Source organism: Leucopleurus acutus (genome assembly GCF_964270905.1).
Source record: "Leucopleurus acutus genome assembly, chromosome: 6".
Classification (NCBI taxonomy): domain Eukaryota; kingdom Metazoa; phylum Chordata; class Mammalia; order Artiodactyla; family Delphinidae; genus Leucopleurus; species Leucopleurus acutus.
This window is the reverse complement of record NC_139149.1, coordinates 64692175-64711383: the sequence shown is the minus strand read 5'-3', so window position 1 is coordinate 64711383 and position 19209 is coordinate 64692175. Positions and strand designations below refer to the sequence as shown.

The 19209-nt window shown below is 38.8% G+C and overlaps 1 protein-coding gene across 4 annotated transcripts in view; it reads left to right on the top strand.

Annotated features, from left to right (window-relative positions):
• CCDC141 (coiled-coil domain containing 141) overlaps positions 1 to 15681 on the top strand; it is a gene marked incomplete at its 3' end in the record, with an annotated part of 202735 nt that extends 187054 nt beyond the window's left edge. For all 4 annotated transcript variants that reach the window (XM_082841904.1, XM_082841903.1, XM_082841901.1 and 1 more), the window contains 2 exons: positions 12439 to 13292; positions 15414 to 15681. In XM_082841904.1, coding sequence (XP_082698030.1) covers positions 12439 to 13292; positions 15414 to 15681 — 1122 coding nt within the window. The remainder of the gene's footprint in view (positions 1 to 12438; positions 13293 to 15413) is intronic.
• Positions 15682 to 19209: the final 3528 nt, after the last annotated feature.

Sequence of the window (19209 nt, the reverse complement as noted above, 5' to 3'; positions counted from 1 at the left end):
CTGAAAGCTGTTTCTATTCCCTCTGCCCCCTTCCACTTTCCCCCTTCCTTCTACACCCCTGGAGTCAGCATTGCACCCTCTCTTTCTCATTCCTAACCTATCACTTGGATTCTCTTTTGCGCTAGTCAGCAGCCTCCTAATTATTCACTCCTGCTAGATGAGCCTGCTAGTGTCATTTTTACATTCAGAACACTTCACTACAAACTCTTCCTTGTTTACCAGATAAAGTTCGGACTCAAGGCCTTCCAATGTTCTGGGGCCGATTGTCTTTCCAAACCACTGTGCTTCTACATTCATTGTAGGTTCCTATCTCACTGGTCTCCTACCCCACATTCCCAGCTCTCCTGCTTCTAAACTTTTACAGTCGTTCCCGCTTATCTACAGTTTTGCTTTCCTCAGTTTCAATTACCTGAAGACAACCTCAGTCTGAAAATATTAGATGAAAAATTCCAAAAATAAACAATTCATAAGTTTTAAATTGTGAGAGACCATATTCATGTAACTTTTATTACAGTATATTGCTATACTTATCCTATTTTATTATTAGTTATTTTAATTAATCTCTTACTCAACCTAATTTATAGATTAAACTTTATCATAAGTATGTATGTATAGGAAAAAAACATAGTACATATATATAACGTTTGGTACTATCTATGGTTTCGGGCATCCACTGGGGGTCTTGGAACATATTCTCCATGGGTAAGGGCGGGCCACTGTACCTCATGTGCATGGCCTTCTATCTCTCTGACCTAAATTGTTCATCTCTCAAAGCCAGACCCAAATAGTGCCTCCTCCACAGTTCCTTCCTTAGCTGTGTCACTTCGCAGGGGAACCGGGCCGCACAGCAGGAGCGAGTGAGGGCGAGCGAGCGAAGCTTCACCTGTAGTTACAGCCATTTCCTGTCGCTCGCATTACCGCCTGAGCTCCGCCTCCTGTCAGATCAGTGGCATGAGATTCTCATAGGAGCGCAAATCCTACTGTGAACTGCTCATGCGAGGGATCTAAGTTGTGCGCTTCTTATGAGAATCTAATGCCTGATGATCTGAGGTGGAGCTGAGGCGGTGATGCTAGCGCTGGGGAGTAGCTGCAAATACAGATTGTCATTAGCAGAGAGGTTTGACTGCACAGAGACCATAATAAATCAATTGTTTGCAGACTCATATCAAAACCCTATCAGTGAGTGGCAAGTGCAAACAAGCTCAGGGCTCCCACTGATTCTGCATTATGGTGAGTTGTATAATTATTTCATTAAATATTACAATGTAATAATAAATAGAAATAAAGTGCACAATAAATGTAATGCACTTGAATCATCCCAAAACCGTCCCCCACCCCCCAGTCCGTGGAAAAATTGTCTTCCACGAAACCGGTCCCTGGTACCAAAAAGCTTGGGGATCGCTGTGCTATAGCTCCTGTGTTTCTTCCTACCATAATCATCGCATATAACTACCATGATCATCCCAGCCTCTCTCCTTGATTATACCTGAGGAAACCCCGTTCAATTTAGCATCCCACACAACATTTAACACTATGCTTTGCTGAAAACAGGTTCTCCCGAAAGGGTTTTGGCATTTGTAGTAAATGCTCAAAGGATTGGTACAGAAAAAAAAAAAAATCATTCAATAGCCCAAAAAAGTTTGGTTTGGGTGGACATTAAAATGAGGAATGGCCTCTTTGGCAAGAGAAATGGGCATCAGAGATATGGGAACATATGTATATGTATAACTGATTCACTTTGTTATAAAGCAGAAACTAACACACCATTGTAAAGCAATTATACTCCAATAAAGATGTTAAAAAAAAAAAAAAAAAAAAAAAAGCAGACCTAGAAATCCCTGTCAAGGCTGAGACAGTGATAATAATCCTTTCTATTTGTTTAGCATTTTGAGATTCACAAAGGATTTTCATAAATATTGCCTCAGTGATTTCCAAATAACCTTGTGATGGTAATAAGGTAGATGTTGTTTTCTTTGTTTTAGAGTGAAGTTCAGGGAGGGTAAAAGTGCTTTGCTTGGGGACCCACACTCAGTAGTGGTGGGTCTGCAGTATGAACTTAGTTATAATTCAAAATCTAGTACTCCTTCCACAACTGCCAATTTGGTTTATTTTATTTTATTTTATTTATTGAAGTTTAGTTGATTTACAATATCATGTTAGTTTCAGGTATACAACACAGTGATTCATTTGTATATATATAACTGAATGTGTGTGTGTGTGTATTCCTTTTCAGATTCTTTTCCCTTATATGTTGTTACAAAATATTGAGTATAGTTCCCTGTGCTATACAGCAGGTCCTTGTTGGTTATCTACTTTATATATAGTAGTGTGTATATGTTAATCCCAACTTCCGAATTTATCCTTCCCCCCACCCCCCTTTCCCCTTTGGTAACCATACATTTGTTTTCCATGCCTGTGAGCCTCTTTCTATTTTATAAATAAGTTCATTTTAAGATTCCACATATAAGTAATATCATATGATATTTGTCTTTCTCTGTCTGGCTTACTTCTCTTAGTGTGATAATCTCTAGGTCCATCCATGTTGTTGTAAATGGCGTTATTTCATTCTTTTTTGTGGCTGAGTAATATTCCATTGTATATATGTAGCACATCTTCTTTATCCGGTCATTCATCGATGGACATTTAGGTTGCTTCCATGTCTTGGCTATTGTAAATAGTGCTGCAGTGAACATTTGGGGTGCATGTATCTTTTTGAATTATAGTTTTCTCTGGATATATGCCCAGGAGTGGGATTGTTAGATCATATGGTAGTTCTAATTTTAGTTTTTTAAGGAACCTCTATACTGTTCTCCATAGTGGTTGTACCAATCTACGTTCCACTTTGGAATTAGGTATCAAGTGTGTACTAAAGCAGAGTAATTTATCCAGTAATACAAACCAGTTTAATTTTTAGAGTTGGGAGTAAAAGCTAAATCTCCCCAGTAAATGTCTCCCCAAATCTTCCAAGTTGGTGTAACATGTACACTTTGAGAAGCATGCCTGTTTCTTTAAGGCCCATCTAATGCCTGTATTCCAGGTGGTACAGAGTATCTTCTGTTGCCCTATAATCTCATCCTAAACTGGTGTCCTGTCACTTGGTGTACCTGTGGCCCCTTTCATCTTCACAAAGTCTTCAAAGCTCTTACACTGGCTCCTCAGCAGTTAGCAAACACCCTCTACTTCCATGACTAAAACGGAGCCCCATGAACTGTAGGAGCAAAATATCACCACCCACAAAGCATCATTTGTTCTCAATTGTTTTTTTTCTTTACCATACTCAATTATATTACCTTCCTCTTTTCATGAGTCTCCCAAACATTTTGCTTGTCTAAATACTCTGAATTTCCTACTTTGTTCTCCATCAGAATCTTCAGTCATTTCCTCTTCATGGCTGCTCCCCTAGATTTTTGCAATGGTTTAAACTGCCACGCACAATGATTTTTCTCTCTAGAGAATGCTCCTGTAGGTGCATCCTATTATAACAATGACTTTTTTCCAGCTGGGCCTTTGAACAACCTATTTTTACTGGCAATCAACTTTATCAAAGGAGTGAGGTAGGAAGGGAACTGTGTGCTTGAAGAGATAATTTTATAAATCACATCGTGGGAGTACGCCAGTCTCTTGAGGAATACATTTACTGAAAGATTGCAAGTGGTCTATGTTTTCTTCCAAGTGGTTATTGTGTGGCACTGTTCCCCCAACTTTCCTGGCCCAGGCTCTCACTAACCTTCACTTTGTACATCAGGGAAACGTTTTAAAGATGAATCTGAATTTGGAAGGCTTCCACGATGATTGCATTGACCTACTAAAAGAACCAGGGAGAAATAAGCAGACAATATTCAATAAAGGAAGGAATAACGTAAAGAAAACTATGTACCCTCAGATATTCATTACTTTTGTTTTGAGGTTAGAGTCATTGTGCATTGAAAAAAAATGAATTGAAGCCTTATTATCGATCTGAATCTTCCAGTGTAAATGAAATGTGAGTGTCCTCTTCCCTTCTTTTCTACCCTTACTTAGCCCTTCGTCTCTCATCTGTGCTCTTTCCCTCTGAGTCCCTCCCACTGAATACTGGAGCCATAGCATTTCACAGTGGCATTGGGACAGCCATTCAAACACCACACCATCTCCCCAAACTATTTCTGTTTCTCCCATCTTTAGCTGCCTTTCAATCCCAACTTCAAATTTTACTTCTCCCTCTTTATCATACCACCAAGTTATGACTTTGTTGTTTTACACTACCCCCTGGAAAACCTTAATACATGAAATTATTGATAGATTGTATCTTGTTGCCATAGAATCTACCTCTAAGATGATATATGTACTAAAACATAGAATGCAACTGAAATATAAATACTAAAGTATTTAGAGAATGTTAAATTATTTTAAAGCCTATGCATTACAGATAAATTAAGCATGCAGCAAGAACTGCAAATATTCACAAAATGCATATGCATTTCAAAAGCATTATTTAAATCACATCATGATGGATTTTCAGTATAAGTTGCTCACTATCTATTCATAGCTGCTGGACTATAATTAGCTCTTGACTTTATGCTTTGCCAAGTTTGCTCCCAATGTTTGTGTCTCTCCCAAGGAACTGAAAGAGCAAGCAGAGTTGACATTTTTCTCAACTGCTCCCAAATAAAATAAAATATACTCTTTGTGACATGAGAGTTTAAAAAATTTCTCCCCAGTTGTTGCAGTCATCTCATGGAGAAAGACTTACCTTTTCTTGAACTAAATACAGTACTTAAGAGCTTCTTTATATGTCCTTTTCCGCAGGTTAAATCTATGTCAAGGTCTAGTGCAATTACACAACCACCAGGCAGCAAGTACCATTAATTAAGCAAGCTGGCTTTTTTCGTGGGATGGGGTTGTAGCATTTAAACCCTGATTCCTCTCTGAGGCAAAGGAAAGCTGCCACACCTTGATCATCTTGTTGGACTTTAGCCTTATATCAAATGATCTTTGGTTACTCTGATTGTCTAAACCAGGATTACTCAACCTCGTTACTACTGACATTTTGGCCCAAAGAATCCTTTGTTGTGGGTGCTGTCCTGTGCATTGTAGGATGTTTAGCAGCACTCCTGGCCGGCAGTACCCGCTCTCCACCCAGTTGTGACAACCAAAAATGTCTATAGAAACTACCAAATGGCCCCTGGGGAGCAAAATCAACCTTGACTGAGACTAACTAGTCGAAATAATAAAGAATAACATTAAATGCATCACATTTTCTTAACTAAGTTATAAGAGATACTAAATCCAACAACATATTATTTATTTTTTTTAATTCTGCACACTTTTCTACATTGTCAACCACACACATTTAGTAAGATTAGAAACAAAAGTGATTGCTGCCAAAGCAAACACACTCATTTATACTTAGTAAAAATGGCTTTCTTGTTTTTATTTATTTTTCTTAGAAAAAAATTAAAGAAGCAGATTCCTTTAAATAAAAAAAGCAAGATTTTCTTTCATTGAGAAATCACTTTTACTTTAACGTAAATTAAAAGACATGATAGATCATCAGATATTTAGGATAAAAGTGAAAGTCCATAATTACACTATGATCTCTCATTGACCTCATTTCATGTATATGTTCTCGTGCAATTGGCAAAATGAAAGGGCAGCAGTAATCTTCACTTTTAAACAGCTCAACCACATTTACCCTCTTACTGTCTCTATCATTTATATTATAGGTCAGCTGTAACAAGTTCATGAAACACCATGTGGGCAGATAACAAGAAGCACCAAGTGAAAAGCTTATGTGGGAATCACTGCATTCAATTGTGATACCCTTAAATGGTATTGTTCTTCCTCAGAAAATTATTTGAGTCAGAAAGAACAATTCCACCAAACTATTACAAGAAAATGTTCATCACAGGATTTTTTCCTGGAGATAGTAAAGTGCTTCTCATTTTTCTGACGCAAAAAATACAGTTGGTAGAATTAAGCAATTCAGTAAATGCAGTGCCCATTGCACTGCTAACAGATTAGTGATGGTGTTTTATTCCCTAAGGTGAGCACTGAAGCTGAATCCACAGGAATATCTAAAAACCCCTAAGGTTAAACAGAGGCACAGAGTATTAAAAGCCTTGCCTAAAATCACAGAACTATGTAAGGCTTATGATACCAGCATTTAGAGTTACAGAATTCTAGTGCTAGAAGGGATTTAACAATCATCTGATCAAATCTCATTTTACAGTTGAGGAAACTGAGGCCCAAAGAGATTAAATATTTTGCCCTCCAAAATTCACAGGAAGTAGTGTCAGAACTGGGCAGGCAGCCCAATTCTCCTGAATTTCAGCCATGTAACTTTTTCCACAAGACCAAAAGGGAGCTCCAAGAAACTGCTGCATATAAATAAGCTGTTTTGTAATGATACTGTAGATTCCCATGCCAAATTTTTTCCCTCTTTCCATTCATCTGTTACACAGTGATTAATAAAGTAGCAGCATGGAAGTGCTTTCATAGCAAACAATTCAGTGGAGTGCTCTTATCAAAGTGGGTGAGGACAGTCCCTGGGCCCTCTTGCAGTAATCCTGATCACCTGGTAGGCGGAGTAAGATGTTCTTGAGACATTTGCTTTGGAAAATAATGGGAAGGGCAAAAGGTTCTTCACCACCTTTCTGTTCTCTCTTACCTTGTCCTCCCCAAGTGCTTAAGGGTACCAAGTCACTCCTTGACTGTCCAAATCCCCTTCCAAGAGCCTTCCCCAGAAAAGCCTTTCATAGACCAAGCCCTATGTTCAATATCTTTCTTTATCCACTTCCCACTTACCTTCATTAAATCATAAACCAAGATAAGATTACCTATTGTGGAGACATTTTAGAAGATAAAGCCTTGTGGAATTCCCTTAAATTTACCACAACCATGGCTCCCGACCCTACGGACTTGGAGAACTGGTGCTACACACTTAGTTCAATGGATGTAGAGTATCATTATATTTTCTCTTCCAGATGCTCATTTTGTTTGCCTACAGGGCAATGATTGTAGAGTCAAGTGATTATGTCCATCAGTGGAAATGAAAGTTCAGAAATCCTGACAGAGATACGATCTAAGGCTATAGATTTAGGATTAATTAAAAGTTAATGATCATTAGATATAATATTAATTAAAAGTTAATGATCATTAGATCTCATAGGGTGAGATCTTTGAGTGGAAAAGTATATAAAGAAGATTAGAAAACTTAAAGACAAGATTACACACCATTCATGTTTTTAGAAGGTGGGAAAAGAAAAAGGAATCAACAAAGACCAAGAGCAGCCAAGGCTATACGAGAAAGAAATTGAGAATGAGCTATGTTTTGGTGAGTTAAATCAGTTTCACAGACACTGCCAGAACTCATCAGATTGATGCAAATATTCCCTGTCTGTGCTGAGATACACAGATTTATCTACCCCTTTCTGGAGACACACACACACACACAAACACACTTTTTTTCTCCTAATAGCAAAAAATGGCTTTATGGTGGAGAAATATAAAAGATAGTTGGTATATGTGAATGTCTGGAAACCATTTTCATAAAGGAAAATTAGTATATCCAGGAAACTATAGTTCAGTGAGTTCTAAAAGTGATTTTTGTAAAATTCCATAGTGACTTAAAAACTGAACGCCTATTTGCATTTGAGAATAAAGACAGAAGTGTCAAAAGCCAACATGGATTTACTCAGAAAAACTTGTGTTAAATTCACCTTATTTTGCTTTCTGAGATGATTATTTAATAGAAAACTCTAGGTTGGTGCCATAGACAAAATTTATTGTGGTTTCAGGAAGTCATTTGATAAACACACTCACGATATGTCTCTTAAGGTAAGTGGAGAAATGTGAATTGAATGGGCGTTTGGTCAGGTTATAATTGTGCCCAAGCGTGTTAAATAGTTCATCAGTGTCAACCTGGAAGACAGTTTGCCTTGCCCTGGAGAGACAGTTGGCTTTGTCCTAAACTCTGCAGTGTTCAACAGTTTTATCAGTGGTATTAATAGACAGAGGAAGTAGGACATTTTAGTTGATTAAAAACATTGTGAATCAATAGTCCCGTGTGATTCTTATAAAAACAAACAAAAAACTAATAAAGTCACTTTCATAAAAACATATCATGTAGATCAAGGAGATGATTCCACTGATTACTTTCCACCTGAAAAGTAAGTAAATCCTGGAAATAAACATAAGTTGAAATGTTTCTAGAAAAAGATTTGAGAAAACTCTCTCTTATTGTCAGTGGAAGTTATCCAGTAGTGTATTTTTGGTGGAAAGTATTTTTCTACTTCAGGAATTATAGGGAGTGAAAAAAAGTAATATCCTTGGATTACCTTCTTGAGTTTAGCACCATTTGAAAGTGAGACACAGGAGTCAGGAATCAGTAACCAGTAAAAGCTGGACTGGAGGACAGGGCTTGGACTTTTCTAGTGGGTTTCCCCAAACTTCATCTCTGGTTGAGACAGACTTGTCTCCTCAGCCACTTGGGTGCACAGCTAGACAACACAGGCTTCCCTTACAGAGGTTTTTCATGCATTAGAGCCAGTGTGGATGCACCCACTTGATGGAAGGCACATCCAAAAGAGAGGGACTCAAAGAGACAGAGCTGAGCAGGCTCAGTCTCTTCTTCCAAACCCACAATTAGGTAAGTCACTTCCTCCCCAGGAGCGAGTGAGGAGTAGGGAAACTAGCTCAGACTTTTATCCAAATTCCTCCTAAGCCTGTTGCAAAACTTCAATTTTTACACATTATTCTTTTCCAGAGGGGCCTATGTTACCCATAGAAGTCATTGAGGAGTTGCCTGCCCCTGCATGACCCTCAGATCAACAAATGTCCCTGCCCTCCCATGAAGGAGTTTGTAGCTCATTAAAGTGGGACCTCCGAAGGTGACCAGAATGAAGAAAGTTCCAGGAATGAAGGCAGAATAAGACCTGGAGGTTGCAGGACCAATTCTCTAAATAGTCAAAGGGCTGTTAAAAGAGGAGAGCAGTCGGACATCTTCTATGTCATTCCAAGAGGCCAATTCTGATGTATTGGTGGATACTGAGTGAAGGCAGATCTGTGATAAATACAGGAAGTTATTCTTAACACAAATAAAGCATAAACTTCTTTTCAAAGAAAGCACCCATTCAGAAAAAGTGTTCAAACAGAGGCTGTCAGAATGGCATAGAGGAGATCCTTAGTCTGAACAGGAGGTTGTAGGATCAAAGTCTCTGAGAAAAGGAAAATAAACATTCTACATTCAGGGAGAGATGGAAGGAGAGGCACTAAGCTGTGGTAGGAAAACCAAAAGAAGGAGGGGCATTCCCTACGGAATATGTGTTTATTTAGTAATTTTTTTTATTGAAGTATATTTGATTTACAATGTTGTGTTAATTTCTGCTATACAGCAAAGTGATTCAGTTATACATATATATACATTCTTTTTTTTTAGATTCTTCTCCATTCTGGTTTATCATAGGATATTGAATATAGTTTCCTGTGCTATACAGTAGGACCTTGTTGTTTACCCATTCTGTGTATAATAGCTTACCTCTGGTAAACCCAAGCTCCCATTCCATCCCTCCCCCCAGCTCCCTCCCCCTTGGCAACCATAAGTCTGTTCTCTATATCTGTGATTCTGTTTCCATTTCATAGATAAGTTCATTTGTGCCGTATTTTAGATTCCACATATAAGTGATATCATGTGGTATTTGTCCTTCTCCTTCTGACTTACTTCACTTAGTATGATAATCTCTAGGTCCATCCATGTTGTTGCAAATGGCATTATTTCGTTCTTTTTTTAAAAATTTTATTTAATTAATTTATTTTTGGCTGTGTTGGGTCTTTGTTGCTCTGCGCAGGCTTTCTCTAGTTGCGGCGAGTGAGGGCCATTCTTCTTTGAGGTGTGCAGGCTTCTCTTGTTGTGGCACGTGGGCTCTAGGCATGTGGACTTCAGTAGTTGTGGCACACAGGCTTAGTTGCTCCGCGGTATGTGGGATCTTCCCGGACCAGGGCTCGAACCCGTGTCCCCTGCATTGGCAGGTGGATTCTTAACCACTGAGCCACCAGGGAAGCCCCTATTTCATTCTTGTTTATGGCTGAGTAGTATTTCATTGTATATATATGTACCACATCTTATTTATCCATTCATCTGTCGCTGGACATTTAGGTTGTTTCCGTGTCTTGGCTATTGTAAATAGTGCTGCAATGAACATAGGGGTGCATGCACCTTTTTGAATTAGAGTTTTGTCTGGATATATGCCCAGGAGTGGGATTGCTGGATGATACGGTAATTCTATTTTTAGTTTTCTGATGAGCCTCCATACTGTTCTCCATAGTGGCTACACCAACTTACATTCCTACCAACAGTGTAGGAGGGTTCCCTTTTTCTCCACACCCACTCCAGCATTTATTACTTGTATACTTTTTTTTTTTTTTTTTGCGGTACGTGGGCCTCTCACTGTTGTGGCCACTCCCGTTGCAGAGCACAGGCTCTGGACGCGTAGGCTCAGCAGCCATGGCTCACGGGCCCAGCCGCTCCACGGCATGTGGGATCTTCCCAGACAGGGGCACGAACCCGTGTTCCCTGCATGGGCAGGTGGACTCTCAACCACTGCGCCACCAGGGAAGCCCACTTGTATACTTTTTAATGATGGCCATGCTGACTGGTGTGAGGTGATACCTCATTGTAGTTTTGATTTGCATTTCTCTAATAATTAGCAATGTTGAGCATCTTTTCATGTGCCTATTGGCCATCTGTATGTCTTCTTTGGAGAAATGTCTGTTAAGATCTTCTGCCCATCTTTCGATTGGGAGATTTTTGTTGTGTTGTTGTTGAGTTGTATGAGCCCTTGTTGATCATATCATTTGCAAATATTTTATTCCATTAGTAATTTTTTTAATGAGAAAAACTTTTAAGAACTTCTGGCTTTAGACCCAGGGTTTAAACTTTTTCTAAATGGCTGAAGGAAACCACTTTCTCTCAGCTGGGATTATGCTTTCTCTGAGGGTAAGTCATATCTGTGGGATAGTAGAAGGAACATTGTTTTGGTTTGCTTCTAATCTTCAATCTGAAAACACATTTATTTCTCAAAAATCACCTGTAAAGTATATGTCCAGAACAGGACTATGGGCTAAAATGAAGAACTCAAAGTCAAGGCAAGACATAACTTTCTCATGTGCAAGTAGTAGCCACAGGACAAAAACCAGTAATTGTTAATTAAGGAAAAATGTGCCCAAAATGCTGAGGAAAGGCAAAGAATGAAGTGGTTATGAAACAAGTAGGTTGGGATCAATGAGATCCCTTTCAGCTTCAATATTCTTTTGAGTCTATGCCAGAAGGGTTATTTGAACCTCTTCTCAAACCAGAGATGGACGTCAGTGAGTGGAGAGAAATACTAGAACAGTGTGAGATGGATCACTGTTCTTCTCAGTCTCGTAGAATGACCTATGCTCCACATGGGACAGAAAGACAAGTGGCAAGTGTTCCTCTACTGTATGTTGGTGTGTTCTCCTGCGAAAGTCCACAACATGGGATTGTTCCCTTAATACCTACCTCCCTGCTAGGCCGTCATCTCTAAGAGGGAAGGATTATATTTACTTTTACTCACCATTTATCTCTGCGATGCCTAGCACAGTACCTAGTATATAATAGGTGCTCAATAGATATTTTTCATTGTAAGAATAAAACTAAGGGGCTTTTAGAAAATAAAACCAGTCATTAAAATTGGCTTTCTCTATATGAGATACCTATAGTTGTCAAATTCATAGAGACAGAAAGTAGAAGCGACTGGGGGATGGGAGAAGGGGAAGTTAGTCTTTAATGGGCACAGAGTTTCAGTTTGGAAAGATGAAAAGATTCTGGAGATGGACAATGGTGTTGGTTGCACGACACCGTGAATGTCCTTAATGCCACTAAACTGTACACTTAAAAAATGTTAAAATGGTAAATTTTAGGTTGTGTATATTTTACCACAATAATTTAAAAAAAAAAAAAAAAAAAGAATGGCTTTCCTGAGAAAAAAGGAGGGTTATTCTAGGAGGGTCTGAGGATCACCTAAAAGGGAACATCTGATATTTGGGAACCACGAATGCTGTGAAGTGTAGACAGATAAATAAACCAAACCAGAATTTGCTGGCAGAGGAAGACTCCTCAGATCATGATTGGAAAGACATGGATCCAGTCGAGACCGCATCATGAGAGATGAGAACCAGGGCTTTCTCTCTTCCGTGTCGCAAGGTCTGTCACCTCTCACTCAGAGGCTGGAGGTCGGTTTACACCGATTCCTTAGTCATGGGACAGGGCTGTGCTGAGCTTCAGCAGACAAACAGTTTCAAGTTCTGTAAGGCCAGAGCCAGGGCCCCAGCTGTCACTCACTGCAGGTCTTCTCAAGTTGTCTCTCTGAGGTTGACTTTGAGATCTGGAAAAAGAAAACTCAACCACTAACTGGAAGCTTTGACTTTTCCATTTTGAAGGAGCAGGCCAAGCCAGCGGACGACTTGGCGGTCAATAGAGCAGGAGAGGGTCAGCTTCCACGGGAAGTGAAGCAGCTGGTCCCCGGCCCAGAGGGTGCTGTCCAAGGCCGGCTCCTGCCCGTGGATGTGCTTTCAGGAGAAGAATATGACTGTGTCTCGCCCGATGACGTCTCCCTGCCTCCGCTCCCGGGAAGCCCCAATTCCCTCCTCGCTCTGTCTGACATGGAGCTGGAGGCGCGTGCCCTCCCGTCCCTCCGCCGGCACCTAAGCAGCCACGGGATGCAGACAGGGACCAGCGGTCCAGGGGAGGCCCCGGAATCTGGCCCTCCGCCACCTGCTGCTTTTGCTGATGCTTGCAATGATAAGAGAGAAACATTTTCGAGTCATTTTGAGAAGCCTTCCCCCCAGTTCCAAGCTGAGCCCCCATTAACATCCCGAAGATTTCCGGAAGAGAGTACTGACTTCCACAGAATCAGTGTTAAACCTCCAGAGAGCATGTGCGGTGAAGTGCATGCGCGAGCTTTGCAACAGCACCCCCAGGCTCAGGGAAGTTTGCTAGAAACACCGGAGAAAACGCATGCTGATAATAACGTCACTAAAACCCGACATAGGCTGCATGCTTCCCAGGATGCATGCTCGGGCCTCGGGTTTCAGCCAGGCCCCAGCCAGGCCTGTCAGAGGCAAATGGTTCCCAGAGAAGAGATTAAAGTTACCTCAGCAAAGAACAGCGTGGTCAGCCTAGCTGGCCAGGCCCCTAATTTCTCCAGGCTCTTGTCTAATGTAACTGTCATGGAAGGTTCTCCAGTGACTTTGGAAGTTGAAGTAACAGGATTTCCAGAGCCTACACTGACATGGTGGGTAGCCTATAACGACAAGCCATAAACAGAAACAAATTGAATCACTGAGCAAATCATTCTGTGTGCACTAACTTAAAGGTTTAGGGGTAGCTGATTAATATTCTAGGTCACTGCAGCGCTGCATGATTCAATCTCACATCGAACCCCCAACTCTCATTTTTGTAGCCGCATGGCTGATACCCTTAAAGAAAAGGTAACCATATAAAATAATGATTTAACCGACTCCAAAAGCACTGCAACTTAGTTGTGCTATTTTTTGGTTTCAGTTTAACATTCCGCATTTCTAAAGGTTGTGCTTGAACTTCTTTCCTATTGTTTATTCCTACATAAGCATGACATTTACTTGGTTTAACATCCAATTAAAAAACATAAGCATTTGGGTTTTTCTCTTTTCTCTCCTTTACCAATGGAATTTACCAATTCCATCTTTTCCCTCTTCCAACAGAGTCACACATGCCACTTTTGTAATATTTGTTTATCTCACTAAGATTTCTTCTTTTACATTTCTTCAATGTGGAAGATGGAATAAAAATATTTCTTTCACAGTTGCTTCTAGTGACAGGTAATAAAGCCATTTTTGAAAGGTGATGTAGTAATTGAGCTGTGAACAATGTGGTTTTACTCTAGACACATCACCATTTTTAGCCAATTTGTTTTAATAAAAGTAAACGGCAGAACACAGGTTTTATATCACTGTCATCATAAAAGCAGTTCTAACTTTCTTAATATGTGGGTTACTTTTAAACGTTTAGAAATTTTTCAAGTTTTCAACCTTAAGTATATTTATTTGAGGACAAAGTTACAAATACGTGAGCATGAGTTTATACTTATAAACTAAGTAAAATAGCATTTATTTATCATACTATTTCAGTAAACATTAAATTAACTCTTTCAATTATTGTGTGTGCCTGTTGATGGTACTTGAAGTGTGGATCAGCTCTCTAAAGAGTTTATGAGAAAATGTTTGTTTCTCAGATTATTAAAAGAAATTGCACTTGGGTTACAGTGCAGCCACTTATGCTTTTTATCTTATTTTGTTGTTTTTACAATTGCATGTTTTTTACAGATCAGGAATTTTGTATTTAAGAATTTAAATATCAGTAAATTTATTATTTACTATTATCATTTAATTCATTATTAAATATTAGTTCACTCCAAAGAAAAATGTTGTCTGAAGTGTTTCTTGTTTTGGTCCACACAAAAAATGACTTGATTAGTATTTACTGTTGAAGAACTGCTGCAGTACTGTGAAAAAATATCTTGCCCTCGAATTTACAACAATTTTGCTCAGTTAACAACTGGCAAACTATCAGGGAATCATTCTTAGGACACCCAGAAAAATGCAAAATTATCACCTAGGCAACGGGAATAGAAAATGCTTCAGGTTTGTCACCACTTCTTGTGTGGAAGAACATGGGGATAAATAAATAAACAAGAACCTAGAGTATACAAAATAAACAAATCATTTGCTTTGTATAATGATGCAGCTAAGTGCTCATATTCGTAGGAAACTCTTAGAAACCTGTCATTAACGGTAGTAATCCAATTGAATAAATGCCTTTTATAATTAGAAATTATTTTCTTCTAATGAAATTAATTCACAAAAATTAAATGAACTCATCTCGCCAGGAAGTGCTATGTAAGTACCTTCCTCTAAAGCGGCGCATTGGCATTCTCCTGCAGATCTTGCGGGATGCGTCTGAGCTGCTGTTTCATAGTGGCTGAAAGAATGACACAGGTCAAATAGAAGGTGCCATTTCCCATTTGGGGTAATTGTTGCCATGAGCAGATGGTGGCCCAGTGTGACCAGATGGCCCAGTTTTTTTAAGAGGAGTTGGATATCTGAATCTTTGTATGCAATATTCTAATTGGTAAATGTCCAAAAATTCAGTTTTTAAAAAACACAGTCTGAGCCCATCAAGCACGTCTATGGCTACCAGTTGACAACCTCTGCTTGAAGGATACACAGCCCCACTGGGATTTGTGGTTGCTGCAGAGTTCCTGCTAATGCTAGAGAATATTGCAGTAGTCATGGGCCGAATTGCAGTGCTTATTAGAACTTGGAAATGATGTGAATAAACAGTGATCCTGACTCTAAAAACTGACTCTCTGCTTCAGGTACAAGAAGGGCCAGAAATTGTCTGCAGATGGGCACTTGCAGGTTTTACACAAGGAGACAAGACATTCGGTGTTCATTCCGAAGGTATGCGAGGCAGATGCGGGCCTCTATGTGGCTCGGGCCCAAAACTCTAGTGGCGTTCTCTCTTCCAATATCATCCTCCACGTGACAGGTAACCGCAGGCCGCCCATCACCAGAATAAACTGGATCCTGCTGAGTGTCATCTATGTTAGCGTGTCCCTAATGTACTGGCTACTCACACAGTAACCGCGCGGTTGGCACCAATGGGCATCATTCTTATGAGCCTAAAGGACAACAATACTGCTGTTTATTTTCCTGCATCTCCCACCCAGCATCCCCAACCAAGTATCCCCCACCCAGTGTACCTCCATTCTGGCCGTATTGCTTTTTTGGAATACCACTGCTCAATGAAATAATCAAATTTTCTTTAGTGCTTTAATGTATCTGAAGAGCTCAGTAAATCATTAGCAGCGAATAAGGATACATTTTGTATTCTCAAAAGAGATGTGTTCAGTATAAAACACAGTCAAATTATACTATGTTTATTCCCTCCTAATTTAAGAGCATTCAGATCAAGTCTCACATCAGCATGCAGATGTGTTTTATTTCAAATCCAACTGTTTGATAATCTATTTTTAATTGTACGCATAAACATCTCTTTGTAGAATAAGAGTAGAAATGTTGAACTAAAATTGTAATTTTCATTATGGCATAAGATGTCCTTTAATTTTGCTTTTCATGTCTTGATCTCATTTATTGAAATACATTCTATGTAGTTTCAACATAGCCTACATTCCTGAGTCTGAGGATGGCACTGCAAATAATCATTCCTCCTGTTCATCTCATGGGTTTGACATTGGAGAATAGATGTGCTGTTAGCCTTAAATGGAGTTTGAAACCTCCATCAGCTGTGTGTGTCACAGAGCAAGATAGAGCATAGCCGCAGAGGTGGACCAACAGTATTCCTGTCCTTCCGTTGACATGTTTTGGGCAGCCATGTGTATACAGCTGCAACCGGCTTCTCCTGCTTCTAATCTTGATTCTGTTGCTGACCATTTTTACAGCCTGTGGGAAGGCATAGTAGTGCCTCAGTTTACCATTTGGCAAATGGGTTCATCATCTACCTCTTGGGCAACTGAAGGTTTTCATTTCATGTCTTGTAAAGATCTGGAAAATGGAAAGTACTCTATGAAGACTAAGGGTAATTGTATTGCTTACTGTAATTTGTCATCACACTGCCTTCTGCCCACTGTTTTCTTTCAGATATTGTTTCTTTTGAATATTAACTTAAAGGATGGTGTTAGTATGTGATTTCCAACTATTTCCATATAGGAAAATGATGTTTTCTGAATTGGAGCTTAAATTCCTTTCTAATTTCTTAAGACTATATCTTTTTCAAAGACTTGAAATTAAACTCAGGGGGATACATTTAGTAAGATCTTGGGAGAGAAAAAGTATATAATAGGATGACAAGATAAATTCTATCCTTTTCTTATAATTACCACTGTAATATTGAAGAATGTTCTATGCCTTTCTGAAATATATTATTCAGAAAAGAGGATCATCATTTTAGTGCCTTTAAAAAATAAACATGTGTAAGAGAGGCATTTGTTTTTAGATTTTAAATGTAGTCTTGTCATGTTAGGGTAAAATCTTTAGTTGAAAGAATATTCATTATAGATTTTTGATGAAGGGGAGGCATTAATTATGTTGCTGTAAAGCCTGTCTACAAATAATAAAAATATTTAAATTTAATATATTCAGGTTGGTATTAAAAAGTTACTGGATATTAACCAAAGATGTGAAATGTGTGGCTAAGTAAAAAGTTGGCATATATTTTCTTGTGCTGTGTATTCAATTTAATGAAAAAATTTAATCTCTTAATTTTCTTAAAAATTTTGACAGAAACCTATTAAAAGCTTATATATACAGCATCCTAGGGAATTCATAGTCTCTTAATTCTCCTGTCCTTTTCGTCCAGTTTCAAGTATTGTGCATATCTTGCCAAATTGCTATTCCCATTTGAAGCTAAAGAGTAAAACCTACTTATGTCCAAAGAGGGCCAGCAGGACCAGGTAACAAATTCTTGTCTCACTCTATCTCTTTCTTGTTAATTTAGTGGGATCTCCCATCCCTTTTTGTCAGCTTGGTTGAGTTTTTTTTAACAGGAGAAAATCAAACAGAGGTTTAATAACATGTGTACATCAGAGAGACCCAGGAAAACTGAGTAACTCCAGCTTGGCTGAATTTTTGGTTTGGGGTTGTTAGGGCCTGGGAATTACTGGTTTGCTTTACCTGTTGCATGCCAGTACATGTTAATCCTTTGGGGAGCAGGATGGGATATACATATATCCATGGTGATGACCAAAGAAGGCATATAAAGTCCCTGATATATTTGATTTCTATATCAAGCTTAAGGTTTATACATATATCTGATATATATAGCTTATGTATATACCTTATATATATCATATATTTGTATACATATACACCTAGAGCTCAAATGTTGGGATAAAACGTTATGCTCATATTCATGTTATAGTTCAGATAGCTGTGTATCTGTCTGTCTGTTTATCTATCCATCATCTATCCATCCATCCACCCATACATTTACCTACCTACCCACTTACCTACCTACACATTCTTCTGGGCTATTGACTATCTAGTAATCCCCACAGCAGTGAAGAATAATTAGCTATTCAGTTATTCTTTTGGTTATACTTTAATTTCAGTGTGATTATCCTTTCTGTTAACATTTTTGTCTTGATCAAAAATTCCCCCTATGAAAGTATGAACCAAAAGTATTGGTTAAAAATGAAAAACTTAGGAAATGGACATGATGTTTCTATTTTGAGATATATACATGATTTATACCTGTTTACTTCTAGAGTAAATTCTGGACAGTTAGCAATATCAAAACACTTTTCAACAAGAAAATGAAAATGACCAAAAGAAATTTTAAAGAATATATACTCGATACCTTGAAGGAATGCAACACAAAATGTGTTTTGAGCTTCCTATAAAGGCAAAATTATTTTTTCCAGTTTTTATTTTCTGATAAAATGATGTATAAACATTTGATGGTAAAGTTTTTTTACATTCAATTCCAGGAGAAACTTACCATAGGAATCCTTACATTTGAATCTTTGCATATTCTATAATATCTAAAGTATTTGGAAAAAGAAGGAAAATTTAGCTCTTTCATTCAATAATGCTAACCATCACTTATAGTTAAGACACAGGCTTAAAGTAAATTATTGCAAGAACCTCCTAACCACTTCACCCTTAAATTTCTTCAAGTAGCACACAAGGTCCTTTAGTACCTATGCTTCCCTTCCCAGCCTCTGTTCCATCCCTTCCAATCCCCCCATAAAGCGATACTTAACTTCAGGTTTTACCCTGTCATGATCTTACTTCTCTCCAGCCCTCCTTCCCAGAACTCCCTTACTCTTTCTACCCAACTTCATGTGGCTTAACTCCTGCTTATCCTTCCAGGTCCTTTGGAGACACAACCTTCCCAGAAAGCCTTCTGACCCATCAAGTCCAGTGTAGATGTTCCTGCTATGTGCCCTGTCAGCACCTGAGCTGACCATGTCACGTCCCTTAATAGTTGCATTGGAATCGCACATGTGAGCATCTGTCTCCTGGCTAGAGCGAGAGATCTTTATCAGCAGAATCTGTGACAGCCCCGTTCGTCATCATACTCCCAGCATTTAAGACATAGTCACACACTCAATATTTCTTGAATTGTTGTCAGAGGTAAGCAAAGATAAG